The 13,376-nt window shown below is 40.8% G+C and overlaps 1 protein-coding gene across 3 annotated transcripts in view; it reads right to left on the bottom strand.

Annotated features, from left to right (window-relative positions):
* Window positions 1–11,467: 11,467 nt before the first annotated feature.
* Window positions 11,468–13,376, bottom strand: part of KDM4C (lysine demethylase 4C) — a 441,772-nt gene continuing 439,863 nt past the window's right edge. For all 3 annotated transcript variants that reach the window (XM_030567955.1, XM_030567954.1, XM_030567956.1), the window contains one exon: window positions 11,468–11,779. In XM_030567955.1, coding sequence (XP_030423815.1) covers window positions 11,603–11,779 — 177 coding nt within the window. In that variant the 3' untranslated portion in view covers window positions 11,468–11,602. The remainder of the gene's footprint in view (window positions 11,780–13,376) is intronic.

Genomic DNA, 13,376 nt, shown 5'->3' with positions numbered 1-13,376 from the left:
CACATTATAGAAACCACTTCAATTGGTACTTTAGGCTAAAAGCAAGTATAGTATCAGTTTAATATTGGATCCATCCTCTATCATGGAACAACCGTATACATATTTGAGCATATGATCACCTCTCTCACCAAGGAATAGCACAGTCAGTTTTAAGGTCCACTCTGCATGTGAGCCAGGATCACATTATCTCTTTCTCACCAGCACTGAAGCACCCCCAGTGGGAGGGATTTCATTCTGCTGCTTCCTGAGCCCCAGTTCTCTCTACTCACCAGTGTCCTGAATAGCCTAAGCAGGACTTACTGCATCTCTCTCCACAGTGGCAAACGTTAGGACAATTCAAAGACTCTCCTACAGTACCAATGAATTTTTCTTCTGGAACTCCCAAGCGACCCTTGTTCTGGTACTACTAACTCAGCCTTCACGGGTGTCTAGTTTAAAAGCTTCACACTAATTGTGTCCTCCTGCTGGAGGCTTTATTAATGCCACAGCCAGAAAGCTGCTCATTACAGTTCAGTGGAGGCTGGTTTCCAAGCTGGAGCTCATTTTCTAACCATGGCTCCAAGCTGCTTTTAAACTCCCCCTGTAATTGATTTGAATTTCTAGCTTAGGGTGGGAAGGAGGCTTAGTTTATACACAGATGGCTGTGGGGTTTTATTGGGTGAAGGTCATCACTGATCTGGGAGTAGTGAAGAAAGATGGAATCCATGGGGCTGATTCTCAGTTGACTTGAGCATTGCACAGTAACTTGCAGCTGGATAGTGTGAGTGTAAAAAGCTGCCCAATCAGAATAGTTGTATGGCACATCCCCTTAACACAAGCGTAAATGAGCACACACAACGCAAAGCAGTGGAGAATCAGGCCTAATGTCTTTTCTATCTTCAAATTCTCTGATCCTGTGATCCTTGTTGGAAGCTTCAGCAGAGAAACCAAGGACTGACTGGGCCTAGAGAATGATGTAACTCCACACCTGGAGTAGAGGGAGGTTTGTACTAGCAGTGCTGATGCTGGGGAATAGCTGCAGGGCTTTGGTCTCTAGGGCTCATCAACCAGCTGTATTGACAGGCACTAAATTCACTCAAGTATTTATTTTAATTATGTTTCCTGAATTGTCACACAATCATGCAGCTAAATCTATTATCTTAATAATCACATTATGAACTGTTATCACTGCTTTTCATTTTAACTGTGCTCCTAGAATGTTTTCTGACTGTTCAGAGGCTGGGTGCAGGAAATGAGCAGTTGACACAAACAAGGGAGAGGATTGTGTTTATAATGGCAATGGGTTGGGGGAGGAAGGCAGGATGAGTAGAGGTGGGAACGCAAAGAGGGCAGGAGCAGCAGGGTAGTAGAAGAAAGGGAAAATAAGGAGCATAAGGGAGAGAGATAGGGCAGAGGAAAACTACAACTCTTGCTCTACAGAATGGGACCAACACACCACTAAAGTGAGTGCATAATACATTAGGCTGTCTGCGCTTGAAATAGTGTCAGCGTTAAATATGAATAAAAGAGACAAGCAGCCGCAAAAGATATGTTAATTTCCCTATTTCACTTAAATCCAACTTTTGACAACCTGTATTCACTTTGCTGCAGAACTGAGAGGCTTTGACAAGTCCAGCAGCTTCAAGTAAAACATGGCCAATCTACATTCCCAACACCTTGCTGCCCTTTTCTGTGCTAGCAGGGGCGGCTCTATGGTTTTTGCCGCCCCACGCACGGCAGTCAGGCAGCCTTCAGCGGCGTTTCTGTGTGAGGTCCGCCGGTCATGTGGATTCGGCAGTGGTTCTGCGGGTGATCTACTGGTCCCGTGCCTTCGATGTACTCGCCACCGAATTGCCGCCGAAACTGCTGGACCGGCAGAAACGCTGCCGAAGGCTGCCTGGCTGCTGCCCTCAGAGCGACCGGCAGGCCGCCCCCTACGGCTTGCACCCCAGGCACATGCTTGCTGCGCTGGTGCCTGTAGCCGCCCCTGTGTGCTACCTATCTTCCCATTGTTGCAAGGCCATGTACTTGGCTGCTTTCATATCCCACTCATAGTCACACTGTTCACCTTTCCATTTTTACTGTTGTGAGCACTTTCTGGAGCAGAAGCAGAGGAAATATCCTCTTAACTAGGATGCATCATACTTTCTACATTCCCTTTTAGTTTCAATCATTTCCACAGCAGCCAGATTCATCTTAGAGAAAAGATACTGTACCCTGAGTTAGATTTTTGAGCATAAAAAATTAAGAACACAGGGCCTGGGGGGAGGATGTATGTGTTGTTACCGAAAATGCTTGATTAACAGTTCAGCAGCAGAATCACAGGGCAAACATTTTAGTGTAATTTACTGTATTTACTTGCAAAAAATAGAAATTATGATTATATTACTGTCCACTTTCCAGGAACAGTGAGTATTTTGAGTCTAAACGTAACCCATTGTCCTTAATAAAAGCGCTGACAGCCTGACAACAGAATACTTCTTACAGATTTACACTTATTCTTCCAGCAGAAATTGATATGGGGCCATTAGTAAGATGGCATTTGGATGCTCCAGCTACTACCTACACCCATACACACATTTTATACCCTCAAAGTACTGAGCTGAGTGCCCAAATACAGGATTTAGACCCCCTTTTCAGTCCCCTCTATTTGAAAACCAGACCCACAGATGAATGGGTGAGACCTGACTGGTTAAGATTCAGTCTACATAAGACGGAGGTAATGTTGCTAAGCTAGGGGAACCATCTGGAAGGTTTTGTGGGAATTATATCAGCATCCTTAAGGGAGGGTCTGTGACTGCTGTTTGTAGTACAAGTTAGTAAGTTAGGGGGCTTACCTGTTCCGGCCTGATGCCCAATCTGAAAGGAGTGAACAGGGCTGCAGCCTCTTCAATCCATGGCTCTGGGACCTCAGCAGGTGGTGAGTTCCCAAGCGGAATTCAAGGTGCTGGTTTTAACCTTCAAAGCCCTATTGATTTGTGAAGTTGCTGCCCCTCTCACAATGCCATTCTGCTGCAGCTAGAGAGCTGGAGCTTCCTGGATGTAAACAGGAGTGAGCTGCCAGCAGATCATGTTTTGGCTTTAGAATTTGCTTTCTCCCCTTGGCCAACAGCGCTTGGATTTGTTATCCTTCCAGGCACACCACAAAGCTTATCTTTTCTCTCCAGTGTTTCAGGAGAGGCAGGTGGCTTTTTAGTTTTTAACAGAGTCTTGGGGTTCTGCATCAGGCAGGGTGTGGGATGGAGGCATGAGGATTTGGGGGAATCGGATTGCTGGAAGAAGGCCTGGAAGCGTAATTGCTTTATTGTTATTGTTATTTTGCTGTTTTGCATGGTGGAGGAGTGTTGTTTTGTAAACCATACTCACAGCTATTTGGAGGAGGTCTTTTTGGGTTGTTCATAAATCTAAGTAGATCAAAAAATAGTCTTGCACAATATTGAACTCAATACAGTTAGGCTGTGTCCACTGCCATAGTAAGATGGTGGGACCATCTCCGGTTGCTAGCACCCTGATCCCCATGCCTGCTCTGTAACCTGCATTTGCCACCTGTTAACATGGGGCTACTCTCCCACATTGTCTCTCTGCAAATTAGACTTTCTACCATAACCCTCTGAGGCAGCTACAGCATGGGATGGATGAGGGGAGAGAGCTGGGAGCTGGTGCCTATTTCCTATGGCCCAGCTGGGGCTTTCAGCTAGTCCTGAACTCCAGGTGGAAGAGTTGGTTTTTAGTTATATAATTTGTTTAATATTTAATAATCAGCTAGGGACAGATTTCCTCATGTGATGACATGAGAGTTTGTGGAGCATGCAAGGCAGGGCCACCATGCAGAGGGCCATGTACAGACACTGACTCAAATTAGCATGTTAGGTGCCAGCAAACCTGTGAAGTTTTTAATTCTTATCCAAGCCACAAGCGCTAGGGCATCAGAACCTTTGGTGAAAGCCAAAAAATACATTAGATGAGCATTAATGATCTTGGTACGATCCACAATAAAGGAAAAGAAATTCAGAGACGCTCATCTTTGGTTTGACACAGATATTGCAGCATACAGAACTATGCCAAGATAAGAATGTCTTCAGCTATCTGCACTATTACCTGGACAGTCGTAGGTCACGCACAAATGGGGAAAGAGACCAATAGACAGAGAGATAAAGGGATCCTAGGAAAGAAATTATACTGGCTAACAGAGCCGTATGAAAAGTATAAAGCATAAAATCTTGATAAAAAGAGATGTTCCAAAGTGCAAAACAGTTTCTCTGCTACAGGGAATGCCACATAATTCACTAGAGAAAATGGATTACATGCTTTGACAACAGCGAGGGCATGTCAGAGAATGTTCTCATAGCAGAACTAAACCATAATTTCCATGTTATTACAACTTCCGTTGGGCCAAAATCAGTAGTTTTTATTCAGCCAGAGCTCCCATTGATGCTAAGCCGAGTTTTGGACTGAGGGAGTGTAGCTCCAATCCTGCACTTGAAAAAAATTGGAGCTGCTAACTGGGTACAGAAGAGGAAATCATGGTGTCTGGCAGTGCTGCACCCCATCCTTCATCTGGCCTGCTGTATCAGGTGAAAGCCTGCCCTTACCTCTCCCACAGAGCCGCAGGAGTGCTTTTTCTGCCCCACAGCTGTTTCCAACATGTGAATATACATGAGTGTGTCTGGACAGGCAGAAGCCTGGCATGGGGAGAGACAGACACATGGAGAATTCTGCAAGTGTGGACCAAATGATTGCACTTACAATGTCTCTGTACCAATATGTAAGCTGTACAAATCTCTGCGTGCCTCCTTCCGTGGCATATAGTGGTGTGAGATGGGTCCATAAACGAAAGAGATCTGTCCCATTTCAACTAAAGGAAAAATTAGTTAGTGGTGTAAATTAGTTATTAGCAAGCACTGAGAAAACACATGGGGTTGTGCGCCAATACTGTCCTTTTCCACAGGCCTCTCTGAGCGGTCAGTAGCTTTTCCTTTAAAATACATCAATAAGTGAATAGCTCTGATGGCTAGTAACTGCCCTCCTGGGTCTCTCTCAATTGCTTTCTGTGACTTTTAATGGCCATGTAGTCCCCTTCTGTCTCTATCTCAGCAGTTAGTATAAGAGATATTTTACAATGAGCTCACCCACAAAGGTATTTTATGTATATTTTCTATAAATGCCTACTGGTATGTAGAATATGGGAAACACCATAAATCAAGGCCCTGTTTAGTGACATGGAATCCTCCAAGATAATTTATTCCCTTGTCTCTGTTTCTCCCTGGAGCCTTGTCCCATGAAACAGCTGATACAGCATCACTTCGCCACATGATGTCAACACTCACAACAATAGACAGCCTCTGGAACTGTTGCACTTCTGCTCCATTCTGTCTATTTGAAATATTTCCCAAAGAATACTCTTGCTACCCTCTCCTACATCTTCTGGCCTAGTGTCTAGAAACATCACTGCCAAATTTTGTGCAGCTTGAAGAGTGATATTTCTTCCCCCTGAGAAAGTTGCTGATTTCACCCTCCAGGTTCCCTGGAGCAGTGGGACAGTTAGAAGGGGCAGCCTAAAAGACTTAATTAAAGACTGCATTATATGCTCAAGGGCAACCTGAGTTCTCTACCTTTCAAGGACTTTGCACCTTTAATGTTCTTTTAATGTAGTTGGGGGAGGGGGACAATTGGAGGAGGGTTAATTTCCTAAATTTTTAAAAAGGCAAACTGATAAAACAAATCACGTGGAACCATGCTGACCACGTGGGTCAAAAAGTAGTATCGGAAATATTAGTTTCACGGGACAGGCCCCTGCCATTAGAGCTATCAGAGTAAACGATCATAGCAGTAATCATCCTTCAGGTGAACCAGACACTAAAGGGGGAAGAGAGACAATTCACCAGTGGGTTTCTCAGCTGTTTGCTTACAGCAGGGGTCGGCAACCTTTCAGAAGTGGCGTGCCGAGTCTTCATTTATTCACTCTGATTTAAGGTTTTGTGTGACAGTAATACATTTTAACGTTTTTAGAAGGTCTCTTTCTAGAAGTCTATAATAGCTAATTAAACTATTGTTGTATGTAAAGTAAATAAGGTTTTAAAAATGTTTAAGAAGCGTCATTTAAAATTAAATTAAAATGCAGAGCCCCCTGGACTGGTGGCCAGGACCCGGGCAGTGAGAGTGCCACTGAAAATCAGCTTGCAAGTTGCCTTTGGCACACGTGCCATAGACTGCCTACTCCTGGCTTACAGCAAAGGAATGTTGACACTGAGGAATCCCGGATTCAATTCCAGGCTCTGGAGAGGAGTATGGTTTAGTGGTTATAGATCCATCTGCCATTATCCACTCCAGATCCTGCCCCCCTCCTTCTCCTCACCACAGCTCCTGGTCCCACCTCTAGCTCCCTTCTGCTCCTCATGTCTTTGCACTCAAGGCGATTGGATTTCCCCCTCTTTCATGATGCCTGGGCACTAGCAGAGTGGGCACTGAGAAGACAGACGAGACAGTCTCCTTGTTGTCAGTTCCAGTGCCTGGTGTAAGTGGCCCTTGGAAGATATGAAGAGTAATTGTTGTAAAAGTCCTGTTCAGCCATTGCATGGTGCATGCACAGCCATTCTGTTGTGATGGTGTATGTGTAATCCCATTGAGAAACAGCTGTGTGAGGAAGGAGCATGGTCAGTGCAGATGGAATCTTTGAGACTTGAGCTCCCAGCCACTAACGAACCTCTACGGATGATGTTTGAATTGTAGTTTTTCATTGGCCAAATTTGGGCAGATTTTTATGGGGACAGCAACAAGCACATCCTTGATCTCATGGCAATCCTCACCTACCCCATATTTCAAGTCCCTGTTTTAAAGCACAGATGCTCTAGAGCCTCTCAGTTAAATGGTGACAAGATTTTAACATGGACAAAACAATGTATTTTTTCCCTAATCTTGATCTTGGAAAAGGCTGAACTGTTTTAGGGTAAATGTTACAAAAATATATGCCTGAGGCAAACACCCAGCATAGAGATTTGGGCAAAGTTAAAAGTAACTAAAAATAGCATTTCACAATGGAAGGTGTTGACGATCTTAGCTGAAGGTACCCAGCTCTGCTTGTAATATCTAGCTATATGGAGAATCCTTGAAAGTAATGTGGTCTAGAGTTTCATCAGTCTGAATTTGAGACGGCATTCTTTACATATAGATGACAAAGCCATAATTGAGTTGCTGATATGAATATCATCCCAAATAAGTGCCAATAAAATATTTAAACCACGTCCTATCACCACATATTCTGTATATGCTACATGTCAGAGAAACCTCCTTTTAAGGGATTTAGAATAGATTCCAGGGAGATGGATTGGTAATATTCAAAAGTGCATGATAAAAGTATATATTACATGACTCTGCAATTTTTCATACAGATGTCACCTCTCCCTCTGTATGCATGTTTGAGAGAGCTCTCTCTCTCTCTCTCACTCTCACTCACACAGGACTGCTTTCTATTAAAATACAGCCTTCAGTGGAATGGAACACAACAGCTGTTTAACCAAACCCAAACAGAGCAGAAAGAATATTGCATTTATTGGAATTAGGGTGACCAGACAGCAAGTGTGAAAAATCAGGACAGGGAGTGGGGGGTAATAGGTCACTATATAAGAAAAAGCCCCAAATATCGGGACTGTCCCTATAAAATTGGGACATCTGGTCACCCTAATTGGAATTCCAGGGGGAATTATCATATGTGCTTTCATACCATATCTAATTTAAAAGTTGTGATTGAGCCATTAAGTAAGGATTGACTAATCAACCAGAACTTTTGCAGAATATTTAGTACCAACCTAGCTGATCATTCAAGCAATATTTGGCTTATCTGTATTTTTTTTCTCACTTTCTCTTCCATGGAGAGTATCACAGCACATGAAATCATGAGGGCTGTGTTTGTGAAAATGAGTGCAGAATTCGTCCCATTATGTTTTAAAATATTGTTTATAAATTCATATGAGGTCATTGTACTAACTTTTCTGTGTTTTAGAACACAAGATAGGAACTATATACAAGCTTCAAAATATGAATAACTTCAAGGGGCTATATATATATATATTTCTTCTTTTAACTGTAATTTTCAGAGTGTTGTAGCACAGCATGGTATTGTATATCATATTGTTACTAAAAACCATTGGTTGAATTGCCCTATCATGACAATATAATGCAAATTGGATTAAACAGAAGTCATCTAAAATTAATAAACGAAACATTTAATTTGATCATGCCTTGAGTATAATTTGGGGAATCAACACCTTGCTACTAAAACATTGTCTTTTGCAAACCAGAATAAATCTAAATACAGCACACTTCCCTGTTATTCATGAGATGGATGTGAACACAGCCATGAGTAAAAGCGCAGTATTTTTATCACTGTCTGTCAAAACACTGCTGCTTATGTAAATATATGCCTCATACCCAGTATTCAGGATTCTTGAACATGTGAAGCAATTGTTCTATGTCTCATCTATTGAAAGGATAAAAAGACAGTGGGGACTAGTGTTTAAAACAGAGGACTGGGTGCCTCAGCTCTTAGGTTGTACAGCTAACTCTGCCATCGGTACAAAGGTGTAACATGGGGAAGACAATCACCTTTCCTCAGTTTTCCCATCTTTAATACTAATATAATACTTACACAGGTGCTGTGAGGCTACATTAGTTTGCAAAGTGCGTTGAGATCCTCAGATGGGAGGCACTATATTATCATCATCATCATCCTCTGCATTCATATAACACCTTCCATCTGAGGTTCATAAATGAGTGAAGTCTCACAACATCCTGACCTGAGACAATTATTATCTCAATTTTACAGCTGGGGAAACAGACAAAGATTATTGCCAACATTTTCAAATTTGGATGCCTAAAGACAGCATCTAAATCCATATTTAGGAAGCTAAATAAAAAGGTTCAGAGGTGTTGAGTCAACTTAAGTGCCTGGGCCAGTGTCACAATCCCAGAACCCATATCTCTTGACTCCTAGTCCATTGTTTTTAAACACAATCTTCTTCCCCATCTGTGCAAAGCAGTATCATTATTATAAAGCTAGTCTGGAGGAATTGTCTGATTTCCAGATCTGAAGAACATTTACGACATACCATCTCTATCCAAAATTCCCATACGACATTATTGTTTTTACTGCAGAATCTTCAAACTATCCATTATTGTATAATAACGAAGTTCCACGATCTCTGGGTTAGCATCATGCCATTCTTTCTTTAAAGTTACAATGTTGATTTATGCTTTCTGAAATTAAGATAATTACATTTCAGATTCACTTTCATTAAAGCAAGAACAAGGAAGACAAGATATTTTATATAGTTTACGAGGCCGGGTAATTATTCATAAGACTTCCAGGACTTTTAGAGTAAAATCTTTAGCAATCCCAGGGCACAATAGAGAAGAAATAGGCAAATGATGTTTTTTAAAAATAATAATTGTTAGTTCCTGCAGATCAATTTTAGTCTGCAAATCTCCTTTACAAAGGAAGAGATGTATCATGACCCCCATTTCACAGAAGTGGGGTGAATTGACTGAAGTCACACAGCAGGTTAATGCAGAGCTAGGCATGGAACCCACATGTGACTCCTATCCACCTACACTTCCTCACAATGGCCTTTCTAGTAGCTGTAATTTTGCAATGTACTTATGCATTTTAAGATTTTATTGTCTCATGAAACTTCATGAGGGCTAATAAAATCATTCTTATCTTCTAATTACAATGACAAGATTGTACATAATTAAATAGCTTGTCACCTGCATTTAGCTCTTGACAAGTTGAATACAAGCCTGCTCTGTGTGGCAAATGAGACCTGTGTACTAGTAATTCTGCTTTTCCTTCAGATCTGCCAAAAAGAACTCTGATACTCTGAAATATGCCAGGCAGCATTCACTAAACCCTCCAACCTCAAGAGAAAGCATTCTCAATTAGAAATACATTATGATTGTCACAGCTAAACAATTTCTTAGAGACTAAAGGGATTTTTAGTGATTTCATGGTATAAAAAAAAGCAGTCAATGTAACACAAAAAAATTAAAATTCCAATTGAGATGTTATGCAGTAAGTGAAAAGATTTAGCTGTCCAGTCATACGACTAAGAATAACCTTGCAAAGGATGCAGTGAAACTAAGATATGTACTTCTCAATAGCAAGGAGCAGGTTTGTCTCAAAAAGTGTTTTTCCAGGCCCACATACCCAGTTATAAGAACATTTGTAAGTAGCACAATGAAAAACAGCAGCACTCAAGATTAAATTGGGTTCTGAGAGTTTTCTTCCTGGGGCAGGAAGTCAGAAATCCTGCTAATGGACAACTTACGCAGAACAGATGATGTCATTTTGATAATGCTTCCTTTTGGCTTTACACACGCCAGTGTTCCTGGAAAACAGCAGAAACAGGCATTTTCAGCCTGTTTCTACAACCCCTGATAAGATCAGCATCACAAGATAGAGGGGAAAATAAAAAGATATGAGCCCGTGATACAGTGTTTAATCGATTATTACATCAGTACTGAGTCTTGTGTAGGTACAGTCTGCTCTGTTCATGAATTTACATGCATATTGCCAGTGATTTGTTTCATTCACACAGATGTATAGATAGGTAATCACATCAGCAGACACAAACATTAGTAAGCAAAAGGGCATTTATTTTTAAACACTATTACATTTGCCAACTATTATTTAAAAAGGAAGACCATATTATATTAGTTTAAAACTATCCTGTTAAGCATGTATATTTAAACTCTAATTTTACAAACACGTAATGAAATAATTTTTATTTTACAAATAGCTATTTTAATAAGTATTATGAAAAACATGTTTTAAAAATAATTGCCAAAATCTCCCTCTTTAAATATACACGCCCCACGCCCCCCTTGCTATTCTGAAGATTTCTTCCTTGGAAGCCAAAAAATATCTAAGTCACACTGAGTCCTCATCAAACCCTACTGACAGCAGTAGTGATATAAAAAGGTAAAAGCACTGTACAAAGTACGCAAGTACAGCATTTATAGGTTTTAATACTGCACACGCTTGCATTTGTTTTTAAAATGTTTTATAAAAACTCCTATTTTAAAACAAAAAATTGAATGTCCTTCCCTGGCTGTGGAAAATATACGAGCCTATCTTGTTGTTAAAACTTTATGGTTTTCCAGGATGATGGGGCAGACATTGTGGTGAGAATTTTTATCCTCTTTATTGGATGCCATGTAAAGGTTGTCCTAGCAGTTGATGCTTCTCTCACAGAAGTCGATGGAAGTTTTACCACTGACTTAAATGGAAGCGGGATCGTATTCCAAGTTTTCTTTGGCATGTCATTTTGCAGTGCCTCTTAATCTCAGTTTCCTCCAATCCATGATGCAAAATTAATACACAGCCTTTAATACATTAACAAGAAAAACCAAATCTGGAGCAATTTGAAATTAACATGGGTAACTGTAGGGGATTGTTTTAAATATTTACTGGTAAATTCACTGAAAAACTCAGAGCCAAAAGTGATTTAATGTAATGAAGGGATACAATCTTCAAACCAAGCACTGGTGTATTCTGTATGTTTTCCACCAAAATTTAATCTGTTTACTTCCCTGTAGTGTGTGTGGGTTTATTCCTTTGTTGCTTCCTTTATAGTCCCTTCTGGCATTTCTTCTGGAACGAGCTTTTCAAAAAGGTGCGGTACCCAGGGTCATCCACGTATTCATTCTTAAACCGGGAACTCAGTACTCTCTGTCTCTTCTTTTCTCCCTGGATAATATCTGCTCCATAAAATGTGTCTTCAAATCTCATGTCGGAGGCTGTCGACTAAAAACAGACATTAATTACCTCTTCAGTTCCACAGAGGAAATCACATTCTGACTCCCTCCAGGGCAGGCACATGAAAGCACAGACACCTTTGGTTTAGACAAACTGAAGACAATTTTAGGGGCTAACCCAGAGAATTGCATCATTATGAAGTCATCAGTGCTTCAGAACACGCAGTTTTATGATACTGTTTCTAAGAAAATCCATTCATGTTAAATAAATGTTGAACTTATTTTTTTAAACTCACTTTGCAGTGTTTAGTTCCACATGTTTGTGGGGTTTCTTAAAATTCATTTGACTGACTCTAGCTGTTGGATTTCATTGTGTCAAAAGATCACAGAATCACAGAAATGAGAGATGGGAAAGATCATATTGGGTTCAGTTCATCTATCTGCCAGTGTAGGTTTCTTCCCAACAGTAATGTATATTATCTAGCATTTTATCCAGTCTAGTTTTAAATGTAAGGGACTGTATGATGCTGACTATTAAAAAGGTGCCCTGTACAACTGCATGGCTTGTGTGGAAAGAGAGTCATGAGTTCAGCTAGTGCTGGAAAATGTAAAAAAAAAAAAAAAAAAAAAAAAAAAAAAAAAGAGGGCAAAAACTGAAACGGCAAATGTCTAGCTATTGAAAAAATAATGACAGTGACAAATGACAGGAATTTTAGGGCCCACTGCTGAAGCCAGTAGCAAAACTCCCATGAATGTCAATGGCATGGGATCAAACCCTTTAAGATGAAGAGATCATCATATATCCCTAGCAGTTTAACAGAAAGGGTGGAACCAACATTATAAACCATGGGAGTAGTCCTGCAAGGACTTGAGTAACCTCTGACTTGAGGGTACTCAGATGAGTTCCAACTGAGTTCCATGGACTTGTACATCAAAGATACACTCAGCACCTTGAATACTGGGCTGTACGTTTGTGAAGCCCAAGTTAACAACAGGGAAACCACATCAGACTTTCCACTGCGGGGAAAACTGCACTTCTCATCTATAGCAAGCATTTTGTTTCTGGAGTTTGTTAAATTTAATAGTCTAAATTTCATGTTATAAAATAATACCCAATTCCACTAAAAAGTTAATGGTGTCACAAGCGAAAGTAAAATATTGATCTATAAAAATGCGACTATTTTAAAAGAATAACAAAAACCAGCCACATCTATATTGTTGTTCTTAGTCAAGTGCAACAATAAAACAGATTTACAGTCTGTCTAGTTAATTCTAAACTCCTGTTACATATACTCTATAAAACAACAGGAGGCAATGGGGCCTTTTCTGAATATAATGAAAAACAACCAATTGTACTCACCCAGGTGGCTTGTTTGTTAATTTTTTCAAGAACCATCTATCTTAAGCCTTAGCACACAGAAGGACGAGTGTACTCCTCTGAAGTAAACTGGCCCTGAGGTGTGAACGTCTAGAATTTGACTTCCGAACATCCCTGGCAGAAGGAGCTCTGCCCCTCCCCACTCTTATTGCCTTCTTGCTCCCCTCTTGCTCTCCTGAGTGAGATATGCTATCTTCCTGGAAAAGCACTTCATAGCAAAGAGACAACCTCATCCTTCTTGTCCTCTCCCCAGCTGCCAGGCCCAGCT

The sequence above is a fragment of the Gopherus evgoodei genome, chromosome 6 (genome assembly GCF_007399415.2).
Source record: "Gopherus evgoodei ecotype Sinaloan lineage chromosome 6, rGopEvg1_v1.p, whole genome shotgun sequence".
Classification (NCBI taxonomy): domain Eukaryota; kingdom Metazoa; phylum Chordata; order Testudines; family Testudinidae; genus Gopherus; species Gopherus evgoodei.
The sequence above is the reverse complement of the archived record's forward strand: the minus strand, read 5'-3'. Positions and strand labels throughout refer to the sequence as shown.